Source organism: Pteronotus mesoamericanus, unplaced genomic scaffold (assembly GCF_021234165.1).
Source record: "Pteronotus mesoamericanus isolate MK-2021 breed Mesoamerican mustached bat unplaced genomic scaffold, CSHL_Meso_final contig_101, whole genome shotgun sequence".
NCBI classification, from domain to species: Eukaryota; Metazoa; Chordata; class Mammalia; order Chiroptera; family Mormoopidae; genus Pteronotus; species Pteronotus mesoamericanus.
The window spans coordinates 1-23,962 of NW_026555001.1; the positions used below are offsets into that span (position 1 = coordinate 1).

Consider the following 23,962-nt stretch of genomic DNA (forward strand, 5'->3'; position numbering starts at 1 on the left):
CTTTCTCTGGACTCGGGGGCTCCCTCGCCCCCTCCACCCTTACCGTCTCCCCTTCCCCTCGCTCCCTTTCCTTCCTCCCCCTTCCCCCCACCCCCTTCTCCTGCTTCGGAGCTCGCTGTGCGTGTGCGTGTGTGTCCCTCCGCCAACGCCGCCACCTCAGCCCGGCAAATGAACTCCGTCCGAGCCGCCAACCGGAGACCCAGGCGAGTGTCGCGGCCGCGCCCGGTGCAGCAACAGCAGCAGCAGCCTCCGCCGCAGCCGCCCCAGCAGCCGCTCCAGCAGCAGCAGCCGCCGCAGCAACAGCCTCCGCCGCCGCCGCAGCAGCAGCAGCAGCAGCCTCCGCCGCCACCACCGCCGCCTCCGCCTCTGCCCCAGGAGCGGAACAACGCCGGCGAGCGGGGTAAGGCCGCGCTCCCTCCCTACAGCCCGCCGGCTCGGGCGCCCGGCCGTTGGGGACCCGCGGGGAGGGAGGCCGGGGTGAGCGGGGGGCGGCCGGAACGCCCCGAGGGTGGGAGATGGAGGCTGAGCGGAGGCGGGTCCCCGGGTGCCGCAGTGTCAGCCCGACTCGGGCCCCAGCCGGCAGGAAAAGCCGCGGCTTCCCTACTCGCCCGGGCTCTCGCTCAGGCCGCGCTTTGTTTGGTTTCGGGGCTCGGCACCCTCTACCCCCACCCATCCCTTTGGCTTCCCGGCTTGCTCACGGACCCCGCAGGAGTCTGTTGGTGGCCGGGGGGGTGGGGGGCGAAGGATGGTATTTCTCCCTTTTCTGCTGCCTTCCACGGTTTATAGTCTCCCCCTTTCTGAGGGTAGGTGGGGGAAACAACTGGGAGTGATTGGGCGGTGGGGCTGGCAGGGGAACTTGTTTTCCCCCTTTTCTGTTAGCCTCCCCCTTCCTGTGGAGGAGGGGAGAGGGGGAATCGGAGTGGTCCTTGGTGTTGGCCAGGGAACTTGTTTCTCCCGCCCCCCCGCCCCCGTCACGGGGTAGGGGGAGCAGCAACTCCTCTCCCAACCCCACAATGTTTGCTGCGCAGTTTGGCTTTAGTTACAGAACCCCTGGAAGGACCCGTTAAATGAAGACCTTTAAATAAATAAATATAGAATCCATCGGCCATTTCCAGCCCCCTCCCGCGCGTGCAGTGCAGTTACACTTAACGTTCTATCAACACCCCTCTCGCCTCCCCTCCCCTAGCGAACCCCCCCCACACCATCGTGCTACCCTCCATCTCCTAGAGGGATTTGAAACGCCCCTTCCTTACAACCGGCCCCTTGGTGTGTGTGTGTGTGTGTGTGTGTGGTGTGTGTGTTGTGTCCAAGGCCTAGTGAAATGTGTCATTTGGACCCAACTGTGCAGCTCTGTCTGGTAACCACCATTGTCTAAGGGCTGAGGCTCCCGGGGGTTAGATTCTTGCTTTAGCAAAAATAATGTTCAGTTCTACTTTGACGATGTGGTTATTTTGGGAGGTTTATGAGGTGCGGTGTTGCACCTTAGTCTCCAAACGTATCTACTTTATTAATTACCTGCTCTCAGTCGGGTGGAGGTCAGTACCATATTTATGTGTACGTTTGTTGTTTTTAGGAGGAGGGGAATTGTTAGGAGACATTTTGCGTGTTTTCGTTGGCGGATTAAGGTTAATTTTACGTACGTTGGTTGTCACACCTTCTTTGACTAAGGCAATTGAGATTAAATGCCTTTTTAAAATTATACATTCTTTCCTTAAAAACTGTTTCATTGTTGTACTTCGTCAAAATACTTAACAAATGAAAGAAGGAGATGATAATCTGAAAAATACTTTAAAGGGTTTTCACTAGTCACTGTTTCAGATAGTCCTTGAGAAAGCAGTTTGCTCGATGTTGCTTCAAAGAATGTGATGTTTCAAGCCAGGTAGAGGTCTTGTGCAACAATATTGGTAAATGTGTTTTAATGATTCTTTGATACACTTACCTTTTTTTAATTAAAAATGTTTGTAGTGTCATCATTTCCTTTCACGTTTGCATATCAGGGTTCTCTTGTTTCATTCAAATAATATTCAAGTTTCCTTCCAGAATTGGCACTATATATAATAGAATTGACAGGGGGGTTTTTTCTGAAAACAATGAAACCGGATTGAAATCCTAGCATAATATACTATTGCTGGATGTAAAGCTTTTTCAAGATGTACTGATTTGTTCGCAGCATTAGCACTGAATCACATTCTTTCAGCCAAACTTCGTCCCATTCTGTGTTTCTCAATGTTTATTCTGAATCTCTTTTTCACAATTCGTGTGTGATTTCAAACTTTGTTGAGGTACTTTTATCTTGAACACTTTTCTTCATTTGTTTAAAATTATTAGCTATTAAAGTCTGTTTCCTTTTGAAGTAAGTTGACTTGGTCCTTGTTGGTAGTCACATGCCAGAGTGTCAATTTTCTTTTCATTGATGTCCATGGAAATGTCCATTGATGTCATGACTAAGATGTTCATGAATCAAAATTTCAGTATGTATCTAACCAAATGGTAAATCAGATTCACTGTAGAATTGTTGCTTTGCTGCAGCTAGTAGAAATTGTTCTGGAGAATCTACGTTGGCACAGAAGGGAAAAGAACTTGCTGATTAGTCTTCAGGGAAAATGCTATGGATCTTTTAGGGAGCAAATAAATGGCCTCACAATGAAGAAAACAAAGATGAATTGAAAAACTAAAAATGTTTTGCTAGCTTTATGTAAAAATCGCATTCTTTGAAAATTGGAGTTTTGATTACATTTTTAAGCATGCAGTTCACATAATGATCAGAAGTTAGCCAAGAAGAATACTTTTTATTTTAAAAGTTTTATGGAGCACGCAAAGTGTCTACTATTTCTGGTTTGGATAGGAGGTTTTGTTGTTTAAGAATTTGCTAGGTTTCATAATTTTGACAAGGTAGTTAAGGAACTACAGCGGGGGGGGGGGAGGTGGTGTGGGGTGGGGGGGGGGTGTGTGTGTGTGTGTGGTTTTACTAACTCTTAATGGATATGTAACTCTTGCATTAGAGTCTTGGATAGAGTTACATAATAGTGTATTAGACAACTTTCCAGGTAGCGAATTGAAGAAGTGAGACTCGCTGTTTTAAAACAAGTTAATTCAATCTCTATATAAAATCAGTTATTTATTTTACATAAAAGAGGGGCTTTTGGCTCTTTTGTGATAATAAAATAGTATAAGATAATGTGTTTTTCAAGCAAAAATTCTGTCAGAACTGGTTTTTAGTTGCTTTTTTGCCCATAGGTTAATTGGTCTGAAAACTTCCTTGACATATCCTTAAAACACACACACACATGCACACACACATGCACACACGTGTGCGCGCTGTTTGAAGAAGAAAGAAACAGCCTTACAGAGTGTAAGGATTTTTCCATGGGGAAGAGTTTTTTACACTAAGAATCCAGTAATCATTAGGTTTTTTATTCATTTGATTTAAATTTCTTAGTTTAAGATTTCACATACCACTTTAAGCTAATGGAAAATAATTTTGTTCCACATAGGGACACTTTGATAATGTATTTCAGAGTTAATGAAACTGAAAGTAGTGTGGGGTTGAATATTTTATATTTTTTCTTTTAAAATGCTAAAAAGATTTTAGCTTTTGCAGCTTGTTCTGCTTAATTTATCTTGATATCTAGTTGGTTGGTAGTCTTTTTTACAAAAAAAGTAGGAGGAAACTTTTACAAGTCTGCAGAAGGGCTTTGTATTCTGAGTACTTTTAGTTAAAAGTGATTTTTTTTAATAAGTAATAAATGCATATACCTGCTCCCAGCTACCAAATTCTCCTACCTGGAATCAATCACTATTGGTTTCTCATGTATTATGTTTTAATAAAAGATGAAATTGATATCTGAAAATAATCTTGATATGGAAGTTTTTGAAAAGTGTAATTTTCTAATAATTGGAAAATTCATAAGATTGTTTTGAAGTGCTGAAATTTTTAACTGTGATGATTTATTTATAGGTCAAGAGACTTAATAAATACATTATATTAATGGATTTTGCTGTTAATTTCCAGTCTGAAGTAATTGTAGAGAGTAAAAACTTAATCTCTTTAATCCCATATGTATTTGTGGGATAAAAATATCACCTGTGACTCTGAAATTAAGGATTATTTTTAACTGAATTTTTGGAAATAATTCAGTAGGATAGTGTTACATAAAATATTCCTGATGGAACTACACATTTATAATATGCAGCAGCCAGGAAGCTCCTTAGTGTTCTAGTCATGCATGCTAATTATACTTTCTGTGGGATTGCTCTGGCCCATGATATTTTACCTTCAGATTTTCCTGCTACTTATGTAATGAGGAACTTCTGCAACCTTTCTAGATAGAAGAGTTCTGGACAAGGAACATGATTTTTCCTGTTGAGGAATTAAGTACTGTCAGTTACTGTTCTCCAATGTGGTGGCTAAATCTTCAAAATATTTACATCCCACAAGAAGAAAGCTTTATTGTGTGTGCGCGCACGCGCACATGCATGTGTAGGAAGAGAGCCCCTTTTCTCAAAATTTAGAAATTATTTGAGGAATAGAAATGGGATAAAGACAGTGCTGATATCAGAATTCCACCGATTAGGCCTAAGGGTGTCCCTGTACTACTTTTCTCTTGTTTTTGTTTTGTTTTATTTTTTTACTGGAAATTCTGACAAACCCAAGGAAAGGCCAGCAAGCTTGGAAACCAGGTAAGGCAGAAACCACCAGGAGAGCTTAATTTGTTAGTGAGAACCCCTGGGTTTAGATTTGGCATAATTCAAGGGTAGTGAATATTTTCTTAGGCTTTTTTTCCCTTTTTGTTTTAACTTTGAAATTAAATGATCTATAATAATGACTTATTTCAACCTATGTTTTCTTATTGTTGCTCATTTATTACTAAAAAGTTACTTTTACGTTGTGTCTATCTTGTCCCATTGGACTCTGAAGGGTTATTCTGTTTTAGACTTTCCATTTTGCTACATTATCAGCACTTTAATTCCATCCTTGTCGTCCAGATAACTGTTGTTAATACCTGAGATGACTAGAAAGGTACTCCAAAAATGCACTTGTTATCCTCTGAAAATAAAATTATAAAGAAGTAAAATATAAGGGATGAGATAATCAGATGGTATGATGGAAAGAGCTCAAGAGTTAGACCTGTCTAGACCTGGGTTCTAATGCTGGCTACACCACCGGAGAGCTGTTTGACATGGAGCAAACAATAATCTCTTGGAGCCTTACTTACATTTTAAATGAGGATGATAACACTTGCCTTATGGAAAAATTGTGAGCATAAGAGATAGTGAAGTATCCAGCACATGGTAGATACTCAACTAAATGGCAGTTTTCTTAAATGTTAATAGTAAGGAGTGAAGTCAGCTATATATAAAACTAAATACAAGAGATAAAATGTGCGGTAGTCATTAAAGAGTTTTTGGCATCCCCCAAAGTGCAATCTAGGCGACTTGTAAACCACTAATCTTAAATCTGATGAACTGAAATATTCTTCAGAGAAAGAATAAGGAAACAGAAGAAATGAAATAATGATAAACATTGACTGTTCCTGCTTATGTATGTTAGAGTCTAACCCTCAACAATTCCATAAGAGGAACATTACACAGAGTGAATATGCACAGTAACAGAAGAATTTGAAAACTGATTTATATCACCTGGTTTTTCCAAAAACAAGGGGAGATAATGGAGTACACTTGGCATAATGTCTCCATCACTTTCGGGGGAGGAAATAACCAGTGCAGCACATCTGTCTCTTATCCTATCCCATCTATCCTGTTGGAGACTGATATTGTAGTGTGATGCCCTTATTGTTAAATCATCTGGTTTCACTTTTTCTAAGTTAACCTTCTGATCATAATTTTACCTCTCATGTAGATTTGTCTCCAGAAGAGATTGCACTGATTGGCCAGCATGTTTTTCCAGCTTGTTGATGAGATCACTAAGCACTCATTGTACAAAGAAGGGTAGATTTCCCTTGAATTACTCATAAGTCATGAATCAAGGGTGTTAGGTCATTTTAGTTCATGATTATAAACTGGACAGTTTCAGAAAAGGAAAAAAAAGTGAGTTAGATTGCAGTAGTAATTTTGACAGGTTTGTGGACTAATTCTTTTCATAACTTGTTATCTACATACATAGGTTGGGGTCTTTGTATATGTTTAGTTAATACAAAATATTTGCTTAAACTTAATCCTTAGAAAATAGGGAAATGAAACCAACTAACTTCTTTACATAATTTGTTTTAGTTGAAGGCAAATATTGAAAATATTTACTTTACTTTGAAAATGAGTGAATTGTGTTTTTTATTTTAAAGCAAAATATAGATAGTATGTTAAAGCAACTATAAGTTCTATATGTTAGTTGCTACTCTCCCAATTTCTAAAAATACAGTTGTCAAATGTTCTGCCCTTCTTACAAATGGAAAATTGTATGACTGTGCTTAAAAAAGGAGGGGAAAAATGCTATTCTTTCAATTGGTGGCTAAGCCTTAAAAAAACATTAAGGAATACTTCCACATCTCATGAGAGAAGAGGTATCATTCATCTATTTTGGGAAGAGAGCCTATTTTTCTAGTTTCTGAAAGCTCAAATTATTTAGTGATAGAAATGGGGTAACAGTCTGTATTTTTAAATTATTTTTCTGATAACAGTGTAATCTTAGTTTTTACTGTTTTCCCCTAGTGTATCACAACACTCGTCTTCCAGATGGTCGATTTGGGTTGTGTCAAAATCTTTGACTGTTGAAACTTGTTCCTTCTTGTGAAATTAACTGGCTGCTAAATGGGTTCAACCTGTAGCATTGGTTTCTTTATTACGGTGTATTGATAACTGATTTAAATCAGTTTAGCCTTGCTGGTTTGCCAACTCTGCTTGGGTTTAGCTCTGAGAATTCTTTTTTACATTCAGGTATGATTTTGCATCCATAGTATACAATGGTTTGTAACATAGGATATAACATTTATAAGATGTGGCTTTATGGAAGTCTAATAGTTTAGAGGACAGGGAGTGGGGAAGAGAAAGAGCATATCATTTTTTTATTCACCTGTTATATTTTGAGATGAACCTTGTTGGTACACAGTATATAATGTCACTAGTAAATGTTTCTTCACACATAATTGAAATCTTTTTGGAAAAAAAAGAAAAACAGGCTTTAAAGAAAATTAGAAGTTAGTAAAATTGAACCAATGGAAAGTTGGAGTCATTCCAGGTTTTTATATATTATGGCAGAGAAGAAAGATGAAAGAAGACTTGTTTGGAAGAAAAAGGAATGTGTGAAGATAGTATATTTTGAAATCTGATATTTTTAGCAGAGTGATCATTTGGTAAAAGAAATGGTGGAATCATTCATTATTCTTCACCTGGAAAGTTATCTATATGTTAAGAGTAGCCACAGAACTAATTCACAGCTGTGTACAAATAACTGATAACTTCATAATCCTTTGAGATGCATTTGAATTTATAAGAAACTAATTACTTAGTCAAGTTTTAGTATTTTAGGCCCAGTGAAAGATAAGAGAAGTTAGTGATTTGGACAAAGTTTTTGGGAGGAGTACTTCTTCAGAGGCGAAAGAAGCAAGTCAGGGGAGGGAGAAAGTAGGAGATTCTTGTAAAAATCCCTTACCTTACACATTAATTGTTTTTCCTAATCTACTTCTCAACCTAAAATTTTTCTTAAAGTTTCACTTTTTTTTTCTTCAAAAGAATCTTGGGTAAGGGTTGGAATAGAGAGAAGGGGAAGAATTTGAGCAGGTAGGAGTGCCAGTATTATAGGTCGTTTAAATTAATAGTGGTCATTTGAATTAGAAACAGTATATATAATTATTTCTATAACTATGTGTGTATGTACTACATATAAATATATAGATGTTTAAATTATGGAACTAAATTTTGGGGTTTTTTTATTCAGGTATAATGAAAGTATACGAGTGCCCAAATCATTGGTGTATACAGCTTTATAACTTTTTCACAAAATGAACACATCTGTGTCACCAGTAATACCTACATCAAGAAATAAAACACTACGAGCATACTCCACCCTTCCAGTCACTACCCTCAACCAACCCTGTCTTTCTAACAGCTTGGATTAGTTTTACCTGTTTTTGAACTTTATGTAAATGTAATCACCCAGTATGTATTCCTATATGAGTTCCACCCATGATGTTGCTTGTAGTAATAGTTTGTTCATTCTCGTTGCTGTATAATACTACAGTTTATCTATTTGGCAATTGATAGAGTTTTCATATTTGCTGTCAGGAATAGTACTGCTGTGAGCATTTTATATCTTTTTGTGAATAGAATACATGCACACATTCCCTACCATTGCTTGTCTCTTCCCAAAGGCAAAATTTTCATTTACAAGAAATGGAAGATGAAACAGCTCCGAGACAGATATGAACATAGCTTCTCATGATCATGTTGCTAAAACAGTTGATTTATTTCAAATATTAGCATTTTTCTAAAGTCTTTTGCTATGTCCATTCTTGCATCTTTCAACAGTTCTGTGTGAGGAAGTTTACCCATCAGCTTCATATGCTTTAATTTTTCCCAAAGATCATAGGTTGGGTTATTTTGAGAAGCGGGCAATCTTTTTTTATATTTAGGAATTTAAAAAGTACTCTTGACTTCAATATGTGATTCTGAGCTTTTATTCCCAAAAAACCTGTTGTTTCTTTCTGCTACTGCCTTAAATATTTTCATTCCTTCATTTCTGTTTGGAACCCTGCTTCTACTACATTTAAGCTTGTCCTTTTAACTCCTCTGAAAATATTTTGCTATTGTTGGTTGATTGTATCATTTTATTTCTCTTTTTCTGCATATCTTGATTATTTTTTATTACTTACGTTCAAATTACTTTAAAATTGTAAAAGTTTCACAGAAAAATTGGGGTCCATTGTGCCCTCAGAGTTGTTTTTCTAGTCCCTAAACAGATCTATCAGTTAGCAGTGTATGGGGAAAAAGATGTGAAAGTGCTTCTGGCAGCATAGTAAATTTTTTCTCAAGTGAAAGCTTGTGTTAAAGTGCTAGGCTTATATAAGCTTATATCTCATATGATACAAGTATGCTCCGAGAATGACAGATGAAACTCTTCTTAAGGAACTACTTGCTTGAAGCTGATGATATAGTAGCTGTAGATACCAAAAGAGTAAGATTTCGTTATTTCACGTGTGCTCTTTCAGCACTTAGTGCTAACAGTTGTTCTTTCTTGTCCATAACAAGCAGTGTGGAAGAGACTGCCGCCTCCTTTTCCATCTTTTTTTTTTTTTTAAACACACAGCCACATTCAGTAAATGTTGCTGTAAAGTTTGAGCATAAGGAGCCAAAGCTTTTTCAGTGACATTTTTTCCTCTTTTCTAGAGTGATGTCTTAATGTCATTTCTAAATTAGAGGATTTTGAATAAGGCGACACTGAGATGCTCTAAAACTCTTCCTGTATCACTGGAGTTACCAGCATAAATCAGTTAGATCTGTCTGTTAGGTATTACTAGATAGACATATATCTTGTCTTTTGAAACTTATAGTTGAGATAGAGGCTGAATTTTAAATAACTTTTAAGATCAAGGTGAATTGCAAATAATGGGTTGGTATTTCCATCATCTTCTGATGAGAGAAGACAGGCAAAGATTGGTTGATAAGTAAGCTTATCCATAGGCTGCTTGCAAGAGCAGTCTGTTAGAGAGTTTTCTGTGAAACGCTATTAAGATGGTTTGTTAAAACCCCCTGCTGTCTGGTGTATGTTCTACCCTTTAATCATTCATTGTATTTTGTGCCATGCTTGGAAACTTGTTGCAGCCCAAAGATTAAGCTAAGTTATAGCATGCTTGTATAAATGATTAAGAAAGAAACATGTGCCTAGTGCAGGAAATTACCTGCAGGGTTGGGGTCATTCATTTTGTTTTCATAGTATCATCCTTCTTCATTATAGTCACTGTTTTGCCCTTATATCCAGAAATGAAGTAGGAGCACAGATTTAAGTTAGATTATATATTGCTACAATCTAAACTCCTCAATTGCAGAGATAAAACAAAACTTAAAGGTTCTTCATAGCATCTGTAATCCCATTTATCAAGTAATTGTAACCCTCAGGTTTCCTTTATGAATTTTTCTGATTCTTAGTACCTCTATTGCTACATTTCACAGGGAACCAGTCCTCTATTTCTGAGTCATTTGATTTGAGAACCTCTTAGCTGAAATTTTGAAAACTGAAAAACTGAGCTGAGAGATCTGGATGTAGTGAGCTCATACAGGGTCTGTGGTTTTAGAGGGCTAGAAAAATGTCACATATCAACCATAGACACACACACACAATGAAACTGAATATGCACTCTTGATTTTGTCAAGTATCTAAAAGTTTTTGGTGAAATGTTAGTATAGTATCTCGGAATGGTGGCAGTGAGGTGATTTTTTTGTTACTATTTCTACATTTCTTTGCTATATGAAACCTGGAAAGGGAGGTTTGTATTTTTTAGAAGAATTTAGTTCTGATTATTATGTGAACTCATTATTGCTTTGTTTGATTATATAGTCCCCACATAGGTCACGTTAAATTTGAATAAAAGCTTAAAACTTTACATTTTTCAATATTACTGTGTTATTTATGGAAACTTTTAGTTTGTATTCACAGTAACTTTAGGACAATAAATGATGCTTTAATTTATAGATAATGAAAATGATGATCAAAAAGTCAATTCAAAATTAAAAACATTTGATATTTGAACCTTGAGCCAATGATTCTGTCTTTCTAGGATAAGTTTATAACTATAGAGAATGGTAGTAAGTGCAAATAGTATTTTAATTACATCCCTGGCTGAATGATGGAAGATGGAAATTTAGTGTGCAAACAACTGGATAATTAGAAAAGAGAAATTTATTGGTCACAACAGGTGGCTATTTCTTCTGTACCTTGGTATGGCATGGACTCAGGTCTATTTGGTAATATTATATTGGGGTATTTTCCTTTTCATAAAACTGGAATTGGCTCTAAAGAAATTAATGACTGTCAGTTTATTAAGTTGAAACAGATTTCTAAAGGAAATTGTTTCATCATTATCAGTAAAGAAAACACACCCCTCCGTCCCCTTTCTAATGTACTATATTTTAAGACGTTTTGGATTGTAGAACCTATTGTGCTTGATAATAATAAGAACCTGGCAATGATTTTCAAAAAAATTGGGCTTTTGAAACTCAAATTTAGTGATCAGATTCGGAATTAATTTGCCTCACACTCAACCAGTCTTCAAGCATTTTTCTATTAGAAAGTACATGAGAACCTTATTGAAAGGTGAACTGTTTGGTTTTTCATTTTGTTTTTAAAATAGAGACAACTGATATCGTTTAGGGCAAATGAGTCATTAAATGAAGATTCTGGATAGTAATCCCAGATAGCTTTATGAAGAGCTGGTTACAAATGTATTTAAAGTATTTTTCTGAAACAGTGACTTTTGGTAGATGAATAGGGAACAAGAGCAACAGAGCCATATGTAAATAAAGTTTTAGTATTATGTTTTGAAGTAGTCGTACCATTATTGTAACAGTGAAAATTTTTAAAGTTGTGTTATATGGAAGCTACAACTTATAAAAATAGTGTTATTTGCAAATAGGCATTTAGTAAATAATTGTTTCCCTTCAACTACCCTGGACCCAGTTTTGTTCATATAATTACTATTTTAAGTGACTAAGCATATTAACTCCATAGATTTTTAAAAATGGTATGAGGTTAATTACCTGAAAAGCTAAGATCATAGATAATTTTTTTTAAATGGTATGAGGCTAAGTACCAGAAAAACCAAGAAGGAAGATCAGATTACTTTGCATAGTTTGGTTTTTCTCCTAAAAAAGCAAATGTGCTTTAATCTTTGTAGGAATAACAACAACAACAACAACAAAAAGAGTAACCACTGAGAAATGTTTAGCCAGAACTAAGTATAGTAGCAAGCAATATAGACTGTAGTTAAGTGAATCATCCTGAAGTGTGTGTGCCCATGTAAACACGATATTGTATCGTAGCAGTTAGACTTGTAAAATGTTAAAATGGTTGGGCAGATATGCCTATTAGAAAAATTGAAGTGTTATTCTAAAGAGGGACAAGCTAAAGGGTGAACAAACCTTTCACATGGTTGAAAGTAATTCTTAAAAGAAAAATGTTTGCTCAGTTATTTTTCATTCTGGAGATATCTCTGGATTTATCTCTAGGAGGTAGCTAGAGAAAATGAATTTAAATTGTTAGTTTGATAATTTAGACTGTGTAAAGAATATCTGGTTAATTCTAAAACAGATTGCTAAGGAAGAGTTTATACTTTACTTTTTTGGGTGGCAGCTATTAGTGTTAGATATTTTAATTATCTTAGAGATGGTAATTAGAAATTGGAGAATGTTGGAACTAGAACTGTAGTTTTGAGGTTTATTCAGTTATTCAAGACCGGTGGTTGGAATTAGGAACAGGTCTCTTGACTCTCAATCACTTAATCTGTTCTTGTTACAGAAGTTTATTATTGTTCTTTTCATTTTTCAGTTTAGTAATAGGTTGAACCTACTATTCTGGTAAAAGTTTTTGTAACCTTAGTTAAATCAAACAAAAATTAATTTTTTTTACAATACTTGTCTTATTCAATAACTTAAAAAATAGGCACGTAAAATTATAGTTTGTTTTTTTATTGACTTGATCTTTTTCATTTTGTTTTAGCTGTGACTGGTTGAAAATAAGTCAGTTATAGTGAAAGGTGATCCATGTTGGTGGTAGATTCATGTGGTGATTCTCAGTGTAACTGATTTCAGATGCTTAAAAACAGGTTAATGTTTTTGAAGAGGTAAAGCAAAGTTCTTTTCCACCGTGAATTCAGGTGTCCATTTATGATAATGGTGGTATTTCAGAGTAATGAGGAAATAATTTATCAATCAAGGAGTGATGATTCAGTTAGTTTTCTACTTTCTTCAGTACCAAAAAATATTTTCCAAGTGATTAAAAAGCTCAACATTTTTTAATTTTTTTATTGTAGTAAGAATATTTAATATGAGAGCTCTTTTAACAAATTTTTTAAGTACCATACAGTATTGTTACCTATAGGTGATATGTTGTATATCAGATCTCAAAAACTCATCTTGCATAACTGGATCTTTATGCCCATTAAATAACAACTCCCCATTTTCTTTTCCCCATAGCCTCTAGGAACCACAATTCTACCCTGCCTCTATAAATTTGACTGCTTTAGATACCTCTTGTAAGTTGAATCATGTAACATTTATTTGTCTTTCTGTAACTGGCTCATTTTACTTAGCATAATGTTCTCCAAGTAAGAACTCAGTAGTTTTTAAAAATCATAAAGAGAATTAGGAGAAAATACTTTTCCCTAAGCAAGGCCAAAAGAAATTAAAAAATCATTGAAGAATGATAAAGAAATTGACTTCATAGGTGCTAATAAATAAAATTAAGGCAAATGGCAGACTAGAAGAAAAATACTGCATATATCTAACATACAAATGATTACTATCACACATGGGTTTTTATGAAAAACATTTTACAGGTAAAATATTAATTATTGAGCTAAAACTTACTCATTCTCCTCCTCATTTTCACTGTTCTCAGAAACTACCACTATCATAAATTAGATTTGAACCTGTGCATTTCTTTTTTAAAATACTTTTACATATATGTGTACATCCGTAAACATTCGGTTCTAAGATGTTGTGGTTCCTGTGAGAAAGTAAGAAGTTGCCTTCAAGAAGATATTTATGGTTCAGTGGGGTTCAAACAGGAACATAATATATTCCCTTAAAAGATACTTAATGTGTAAGTGCGGAGTAAGTTGTATAAATCATGAGTACCTGGTACTCTCAAAATTTTTTAATGATTGATAAGTGAATTAATGAATACAGAAGTATATAAAATTGAAAAATCAGTTCTGTTCTTCTTCCCCAAATATAACTCTTAACTGTGTGGGTTTACTTCTGAATTTTTTTAATGCGTATGTATATAAATATACATACCTTTTTTCACCAAAAAGAAACCACACTGTATATATTAACTTGTAAATTAAGTTTTTACTTAAATATATCCAGAGCATTTTTCTGTATCAGTATAAATGTAAAGTTACCTCATTCTTTTTTACAGTTGCAGAATAGTCCATTATATGAATGTATCATGATTTATTTATATAAATATATGTATATATATTTTACAGAGAGAGGTAGGAAAAGAGAAAGAGGGTGAGAAGCATCAGTGTGAGACAGAAACATCAATCGGCTGGCCCTCACTGAGGGGCCGAACCAGCAACCCAGGCATGTGACCTGACCGGGAATCAAACTGGCTGGCAACCTTACCCTTTGCAGAATAATGCCCAACCAACCTAGCCACACCAGTCAGGCCACAATTTATATTAAATGTACCTCTATTGATTAATATTTATGTTCTTTTGTTTGTGTGTGCTATTAGAGGACTACAGTGAACATCTTTGTACAAATATGTTTATGTCACGATTTCAGTAATAGTTTAATGAAAATGAGTTATTAAGTCAAAGGGATATTTTCATTTTAGTTTGATAAATGTTGCCATTTTAAAAAAAAATCATCTTACCCTGACTGTATGAGGATAAATGTTATTGAATGGATGAATAAATGAAATACTTAAGAATAGAGGGTAAACTAGTCTGAGGGATGAAATGGTTTGGAAAGACTTCCCAGAGAAAAGGGATACTTAAACTAGATCTTGAAGAATGAGTATGTCACAGATAGAGGAAAGGGGGGTGGGAGGATATTCTTAGTAAGAGGAAATGGGCCAGACAAAGGGCATTGGAAGAGTTACCAGGACAGAATTTTTACTCTGTCATCATATTCTGTTCATCTCTCAGTTCACTTTTATGTCAGTGTTTCTTTTTCAAAAAGGAAATTAAAGCTGAATTTAGGTACTCCTCTGTCTTCAAGGCTTTACTACTACTGGAATAATCTAAATTCGTTAGTCCAGAATTCAAAGTCTTCTACATTTTGGCTGCCTGTTTTTCTTGTATATGATTTTCCTTCTAACAGACTCATTTACATAATGTTTTTTAATGAACCATGCATATTGCTATTCCATATATATACGTGTGTGTGTGTGTGTAATTTTTTTTTGACACTGATGTAAAATTGCGCATTCAGTTGTTGCCTGACTTCAGTGTTTGGTCACTTCCTATTGTGCCTCCATGCCTTCTTGGTAGCTACCCCATCACCCAACCTCAGGTGCTTGCTGTCATTTACAGTTGTTGTTAGGTCCATTTATGCTTAATGTGCACATGATTTTCAGTAATTATTTGATAAAACTATATACAGTAAGCTAATCTTGTTCTATGTCCCGAATATTTTGTTTATAATACTGTTTGGGAATGAAGTTTCTGAAAACTCACCAGGAAGTATTTTTCTCATTAATAGCTATCTACTATAAGTGTGTGAACTTGTAATATATAATATAAAGATGTATAATTTATATATTATATATTAAACATAAGAAAATATTTTTGTAAGCAATTAAGTACCAGTTGAGCTGTCTAGATATCCATGGGAAAGAAACACAAGGAATTTTTGTAATAATTATTATAATTACTATTTAGTAGTTATAATATTTATAGCCACATTTATCAATCACTCTGTTCCAGGTAGACACTAAATGCTCGTTTTATTCTTACAGAATATCCCATATGTAGGCAATACCCCCATTTTACATATGAGGAAACAGAAGTTTAGGGAATTTAACTCACAAGAACTAGTCAATGGCAACTATAGGGTTAGAATCCATGTCTTTCTGATTAAAAACAACCTGAATAAAGTTTGAATTACATGTTATGTTATATCAGTTTTATTGTTTCCCATGTATCAGTTCATAAAAATACTTATTTTTAGTAAATATTTGTTGCATGAAAACGATCACTGCAACTACTTGCTAATTACTTGCTTTTGGAAGGCAGAAGTAATAAATAATCAGTTACATGTTTCCCAAGAAAATTTTGAAAATTCAAAAAGGCATAAAAAGAAATTGAAAATTAGCAACAACCAGATACATTTCTTTTGCTATACATGTAACTTAAAGAAACATATGTAAAATTAGATAAACTATTTTCATTGGAATCATACTATAGGTATAATTTTATGTTTTTCCTTATTTAACATGTTACTGTTTTCCCTCTAGAAGTACGTATGCATATATTCCTTGAAAGTGATTCTCAATGGCTATGTAATATGTTATGTATGTACTTGAGTTTATTTTATTATTTCCCTATTGACCAACAAAGAGATTACCTCTAATTTTTCTCTATTATATGTTACACTGTAAGGAGAAGTCATCAGGATGGCTGCTATGAATTCCAGGATTGAGATTCTCCACCTTTTCAAAGACAACAGTGGTAGATTAAACAGGCACACACAACTGTTAATCAGACTTCCAGCATGAATATAACTGCATAAGTGTGCATCTTTGCCCTCTTACAAGTCATTAAAAAAGTAAGAAGGAAAAGATGTTTCAACTTCCATTTTCAGTGAACTGAAAGACATAATATGTAGGCTCTAAATTTTATTTAAAGGCTATCAAAAGCATTTGAGAAGGGGAAGAAGCTGTGAACTTAAATATACTTCCTGAGTGAGGTGTTCACCTTAAAGTTCAAAATCTAAATCTCTTGTTTATAATGACAGGATCGGTAACAAAAATACCTGGTTTGAAAAGGTAGAGCTATATGCACACAGAGCCATATGTACAGGAACCCACTTTTCTTTGTATTCTCTATGTAGCATCAAAAGAGTAGTCTCTGGACTGTGAAGTCTGTGCACACCAGTAAATAGCTGTTTCAGGAAAAATCCAAAAGAAAATGACAATGATGACAAAACTTTTAAAAGACAAAGGAAAAATGTCCCTACAGGGCATATAAAAATTGTGACCCACCGTACAGTTGTTTAGAGTTGGGAAAACTTCATTTGCTATGAAAGGAGAACATGAAGCAGAGATGCAGGAACTCTGGGAAGAGATGGCAAGGAAACAAGAGAAAATAAAATGAGAGAAGATAATTTTAAAAAGAAATTGAAGAGCATAAACTAGCAAATGCAGATGAAGTTGGGAGGAGCCCACAAAGCAGACTAGACCTGAGGAAAACACAGTAAGGGATATAAGGATAAAAATAAAGAAAATGGACAAAATGAAATGGAAGTAAAGATTTTTTTTTTTTTAGGTTTTAGAAAACAATGCAAAAGGCAATAGATTGAACACACTTGAAAGTGAAACCCCTTAAGCAGAAGTTCAGTGCAACAACAAATTGTTGTAAGTACAATTAAAATCTTATTGAACTGAAATTTATATATTGAAAGGGCATCTGTGCCAGAGAAAACTGACCAGAATGGTCATAAAGATAAACAAAGATTCCTTTGGTCAGCCAGCTACCCTCCTCATCCCCTCCACAAAATCCTTTATAAAGAGTTGATATCAGGCAGGCCTCAGATTTTTCCACAACCTTCAATACCAGAAATCAATAGAGCAATGTTTACAAGATAAAGAATTAAAGTGGGAGCCAGGGACTTCATATCCAGTCATGCCATTCTTCAGGTATAAAAGATAACAAGCAGAACTCAGGGAATAGTGTTTACAGGAACACTTCTGGAAGAAAATCCTAAAGTATAAACTTCAGCCAACTGAGAGACATCTGAGGAAAGGATTGGTAGTAAGCATAGATTAAATATAGATATATACAAGTAGAGACCCTATACAGAGAGTCTGTCTATATCTGTATAGATATATATAGATAGAAAATATATATAGGATCATGAAATATATAAATATATATATAATGATCCTAAAAACTAAAACAAATGTGGAGATCATGATGACAGAGCATAGTGTTATAGACTCTGGTGATATAGAAGTGATAAAACCTCATCAAATTTGAGAGAAGGAAGTTTATACATTATACCACATTGTAATTACTGGTAGTGAAAAGATATATAAAGATCACAAGTCAAATAATAGAAGTATAAACATATTTAAGGCCCCAAAGGAAGCCCTAAAGATAACACGATTAATTAAATTGGGTTAGGGAAGAGGAAACATTAATTTTGACGTTCATAATAAGGAACTAATAGTTATCTAAAGAGATGGAAATCTAGGGGAATTCTGCTAAGTTATAAGTGTAAGCAGTAGAATAAAAATATAAGCCTTTCTAAATATTGAAAGAACTATGAACCTATCAAAAAGAAAATATCATATAGTAAAAGAATACTGACAGCCACACCTATAACAAAACATGACAGCACTAAGACCAAACATATCTTTCATATAAAAAATACAGATAGACTTACCTTTAAAAGAAAAAAATCTTCAGATTAGATTCAAAGTTCATGCAATGTGTACACTTAACAAAATGATTATGAAAGGTTAACATTTTTAAAGATGGGCAAAGTAAACAAAATTTAGGGTGTCACAATCTTTAATGTACAAGGAGTTCACACTAAAAAGGAATATAAAGAAGGGCACTTATTTCTTAAAGAGTATGATGAAAGTTCAATAGCTGTATCTGTATATGAATAGCAGCAACCCAGGCTAAGTAGAAATTTACAGAAAGTATGAGGAAAAATGGAAACATCAGTAGTAGGAGATATTTAATTGCAAGACATAAAACAAGCCTTTAACAAATGAAAAGACATACCATGTTTTCTGGATATAAAGAATGACATTGTAACAGTTCTTAATTGAGGTAATTTACAAATTAATTTTAAAACTGGATATACTAATTCCAAAATTAATAAGGAAAAAATAAACAAGAATAGCCAAGAAAACTAAAAAATAAAGAGTACTGAGGGTGAATTAGCCTTGCCAGATATTAAAATGTAAAGATACATAAAACAGCATGATACCAGCCAACACACACATGGGTCAGTGAAACAAAATAGAAAGTCCAGAAATAGTTACAAATACTTATAAGACTATAATAAAGAATATAATATTATTAAGATGGCATCTCAAATCAGTGTTGAAAAGATCAACTGATTAACTCTAGGGACAGCTGGATAGCCATATGAAAGAAGTTAGATCTGAATTTCATACATCTACCAAATGGGTCAGTGAAAAATAAAGCCATGAAAGTAGTAGAAGAAAACATTAAAGAAGTTTTTTCTTTAATAAATATTAAATATAAATATTTAAATATTTATAAATAATATAAATATGAGGAAGACCTTTTAAACCGACTCCAGAATTTATGAATGGATACATTTACTACATTAAAAAAGCAATTCTGAATGGATTAAGAAAATGTGATATGTACATGCAATGGAATACTATTCAGCCTTTTTAAAAAGAAAAAGAAAAGAAATCCCCTAATGTGTACAACATAGATGAACCATGAGGACTTTACGCCAGGTGAAATAAGCCTTCACAAAAAGACATACTGCATAATTCTACTTCGATGAGGTATCGAAAGTAGTTACTACATTTCTTAGAAAGTAGAATGGTAGGTGCCAAGAGGCAAAGAGGAGAAGGAAAAGGGGAGTTATTGTTCAATAGTTATAGAATTTGTTTTGCAAGGTGAAGTTCTAGAGAGCCGTTGCTCAGCAATTTCCTTATAATTAATGCTACTACATTGTATGCTTAAAAATTATTAAGGTGGTAAGTTCCATGTGTTTTACCACAGTTGTTTTTTTAAGCATTTTATTTATTTTGAGAGAAGGGGGAGGAAGGGAGAAAGAAAGGGAGAGAAACATCAGTGTGAGGGAGAAATATTGATCGGTTGCCTCTCACGGGCGCCCTGATCGCACTAGGGACCAACGCACGACCCAGGCAAATGCCCTGACCAGGAATCTAACCAGCAACATTTTGCTTTGCGGGACAATGCCTAACCAACTGAACCATACCAGTCAGGGCTACCACAATTTTTAAAAAGCACTCAGTGTCAAACACCATATCAGTACAACCAAAATAAACATTAAAAACTAAGAAAACTTAATCTGCAATTTATTTCATAAAGAATATCCTGGAAACTCAATTTTAAAAGATTCTTCAATAAATCATGGGCAAAAATATAAATGGATAATTTACAGAAAATTAAATGCAAATGGCTTATAAGCATATGAGAAGTCACTGACCTCATTCATAGTAAAAGAAATTCAAATCAAACCAAAATGATATAGTTTACCTGTTTGGCAAAAACGTAAAAGTTAGATAACATACTCTTGTGAGTAGAGGCTGTCTCATACGTTGCTGTTGCGAATGCAACTGAGATAGATACCTGTGGAAGGTGATTGGGTACTATTTTCCAAAATAAAAATGTATTAACTCTTAAAGACAAAACAAAGATAAAGCCTCTTTGGACTTGAACAAAAAGAGTATGTTTAGTAGGGTCTGAATATATATAAATTGCATGTTCACAGTGGTGGAAGGAAGCAGTGAAAGCCTCCTGGATAAGATCTGGGCTGGCCCACATGACTTACTGACTGGATCTCCAGGAAGAGCCATCTGGAGCAATTAGAAGCCACTTTCTGGGGTGGTGGTAAGGTGGTAGCAAATGAAAACTGTTAGAAGGAGGTAAGCACATAAATGTACCCAGCAATCCCCACACACACTTGCACACAGCATTGACTTACGCTGAACCAGCAAACAAAAATTCAAGAACACAAGAAAATCTAACTCTTGGAAAAAAACTGGTCAACACTATTATAAAATAAAGAAGATGCTCTGTGTACTAATACGGAAATATCTCCGAGATTTGTTGCTTAGTGGGGAAAAAAGGAAATCATAGTATGTTTACTTTTGTGTGGGAATATAGGAGGGATAACTGATATTTTCATTTAAGTAAATTCTTAAGTCTATGAAAAGTCTTTAAAAAAACTAAGTATATTTGCAATCCTCAAGGAGATAAAGGAAGTAATAATAGCCATAAAAGAAAAACAAAACTAAGTAAATGTTAATTTAAAGAAATGGATATCAGAAGAGAACACAGAAATCGTTTAACTGAATTCAGTAGAGTAGGTGTACTAGACTGAACACAGTCAGTAAAAGAATTTTAGTTATTTGGAACATAACATTGAGTTCACCCAGAATGTAGGAAGAGAGAAGTGAAAGATACAAAAATAAATATGGAAGATAGCCTGAGAGATTCAAACATATGTACAAAAGAAATTTTAGGACAGATTAGAGTAGCACAGAAATAATATTTAATGAGATAGTGATTAAGTTTTTAAGAATTGAAGTAAAACCTATATTTTCATATTGAAATTATACATTAATGAACAATAGCTTAACAGGACAAATACCAAAAAAAAACCTTCTAAATGCTCAATTTTGAAATTGCTAAACATAAAAAATAGAGTTCATTAAAATGATGAAAAGGGAAAGTGCCTACACCAAAACATCAGTTATACTAACAGTATATTTCCTGGAACAGCAATTTCCAGAAAATAATGGGATACTCTTTCCTCAAAATGTAGGGATGTAATTTTTCCCTGAATTCTGTACCTTTTAAACTATCAGCTGTAAGCAAGAATGAGGCCCAAAGTGAGGAGAGACACAAAACTGTGAGTTCAACACTTACAAAAACTTAGTGCAAGAATGAAAGGATATATTTGAGCAGGAAAAATAGTAAACCAGATAAAGAATTGGATAAAAGAATACATCATGAGCAAATAATTGGTTTTAAAAATGTTACTAAATAAGGCTACTGTTGATCGTAAATAGGTATAGTGTTTTTAAAGGTAGAACTAAAGTATTAGAGAATTACAGGAGAGCTGGAAGAAAGGGAATGGTTACGTTGAGTCAATTCTAATATCTTGTTCATAAAAAAAGAATACAGAGATAATAACTTTAGGGTGTCTTACGAGACTAAGTACTGTTTTTTTGGCTCTGCAACCAGACTACCTGGGTAGAATCGTAGTTTAGCCCTTACTAGCTGTGTAACATTACAATTTTTTACCTTCTTATACCTAAATTTCCTTATCTGTAAATGAGGGTGGCAGTAATACCTCCTCATAGTGTTGTGAGGATTAAGGGAAGTATATACAAAGCCATTAGAACACTACTCAGTGTGTGTGTAAGCACTCAGTGCATGTTGGCTGGTGCAGCTTTTATTGCTTTTTTAACTTAAGGGTAACCGCGAAACCAATAGAAATAAAGTCAATGGCTTCCAAGCCAACAGAACTAAAATTAAAAAATGAAAGCGCCCTGGCTGGTGTGGCTCAGTGGATTGAGCGCCAGCCTGAAAACCAAAGGGTCACCAGTTCGATTCCCAGTCAGGGCACATGACGGGGTTGGGGGCCAGGTCCCCCAGTAGCAGGCACATGAGAAGCAACCACACACAAATGTTTCTGTCTCTTTCTCTCTCCCTTCCCCGCTGTCTAAAAAAATAAAAATCTTCTCTAAAAATTTAGGTAAGCCTTACCCTCAGTATACCATCAGGATCCGTTGGAGTAATTTTAGGTTTTTTGTTTTTCTTTTTGAGCAGTTCTGCTTATAAGAGTTGGTGTTTTTACTTATTCTTTCTTTCTTAGAGATCTTAAAAGAACAGAAAAATTGTACTTTTTTCCCATTATTCTTGCAATTACCATATGAATCCATCAGACCCTTTTTATAAATCTAAAAAGGTGCCTTATGGGGTCTTAGTAATCTTACATTTCCTGTATCTTCAAATATTTTGATACTTAATTTTGGGAATTTTATCATTACCACTAGTTATTTCATACTATACCAAAAATAATAAATAAATAGACTAAAATTAAGCAAGAATGATGGAATCTCCTAGAAGGAAGATGCAGTAGTGAAAGTCATTTTTCAATTTTTAAATTGCATTTCTTGAGTGTTGCATTCTCCTTTGAAATAGTATAAAAGAGGATGAGAGGCATAAAGATCAGAAAATAAATGCAAGGAGAATTAGCACTGTAGACCTGAGCTGTCTAGTGTGGTATGCCACTAGCCACATGTGACTGCTTATATTTAAATTAATTAAAATTTATTAATGGAATTTAAAACTTAGTTCCTTCACACTAACCATGAATTGGTTATATAGAGAGAATATAACTGTTAGCCTCATTTCACTATGGCTTTCATACAGAACATTTTCATCATTGCAGAAAGTTCTACTAGATATCACTACTAAATATGATAGTGAAATTGATCATGTACATTAAATATCAGATTATGAGACTTGAGATAACCAGATCCTATATGAATTTTCTCAAACCTGAGAATTGGTGAACACACAATATATTTCTAATGAATGCACAGCATATTTCTGATGAAAAACAAAAAGAACTATGGTATTCTCCTCCAGTTAGTAATTCAACAGGAATGTTTTACATCACAAACCTATGCCATCCCCTTTTGCTCAAAACAGCCCTGTGGCAGTGTTCTTTTCCTCTCTTACAGTGTTTGTAAAAAATTACTTTGAACAAAGAGGTTTGCTATGTTTAAAGTCTTACTAAAATTTCTAATGAAGTTGTCTTTCACTATCCAGTCTTCTGTAAATAATTGTAAAATGATCCCAAAATTTATTTTAAAGAACTAGTCCATTGGACTCAGATGATAAATGGTACATTAAGCGTTAAAGTATGAGAAATGAGCAGGAAAGGGGAGAGTGTGAAATAAAGAAAAAGCAGAATAAATGTAATAATAGAACAAAAAAAGTAGAAATATAATTAATTACAATTATTAAATATAATTAATTAAATATGGATGTTTAACAGTTACAGGTTTTAAAAAAAACAGTTAAGAGGTATACTCAAAGTGAAGAAACACAGATTAATGGTAAAGGGATAGAAACGGTGTGAACTGAACTCATGTTTATCTTTGTTTCCTCTGAGACACTATAATGTTACAGCAGTAATTTTAAAAAGGCATAAACCTACAATAAACAGAAAAGAAAGAAAGAACCAAAGTTTTTGGCAACTGAAAAATATATAATTGAGTGGTAAACAACTTGGCATGTTGAAGAAACAAGCCAAATCATGCCAACCCACCCCTCAAAGGACTATAAAGGCTGAGTGAAGGACA

The 23,962-nt window shown here is 34.7% G+C and overlaps 1 protein-coding gene across 1 annotated transcript in view; it reads left to right on the forward strand.

Moving 5' to 3' along the window:
- Nucleotides 1-6: 6 nt before the first annotated feature.
- Nucleotides 7-23,962, forward strand: part of FBXO11 (F-box protein 11) — an 83,674-nt gene continuing 59,718 nt past the window's right edge. Inside the window, exon 1 of the mRNA XM_054566857.1 lies at nucleotides 7-400. Coding sequence (XP_054422832.1) covers nucleotides 169-400 — 232 coding nt within the window. The 5' untranslated portion in view covers nucleotides 7-168. The remainder of the gene's footprint in view (nucleotides 401-23,962) is intronic.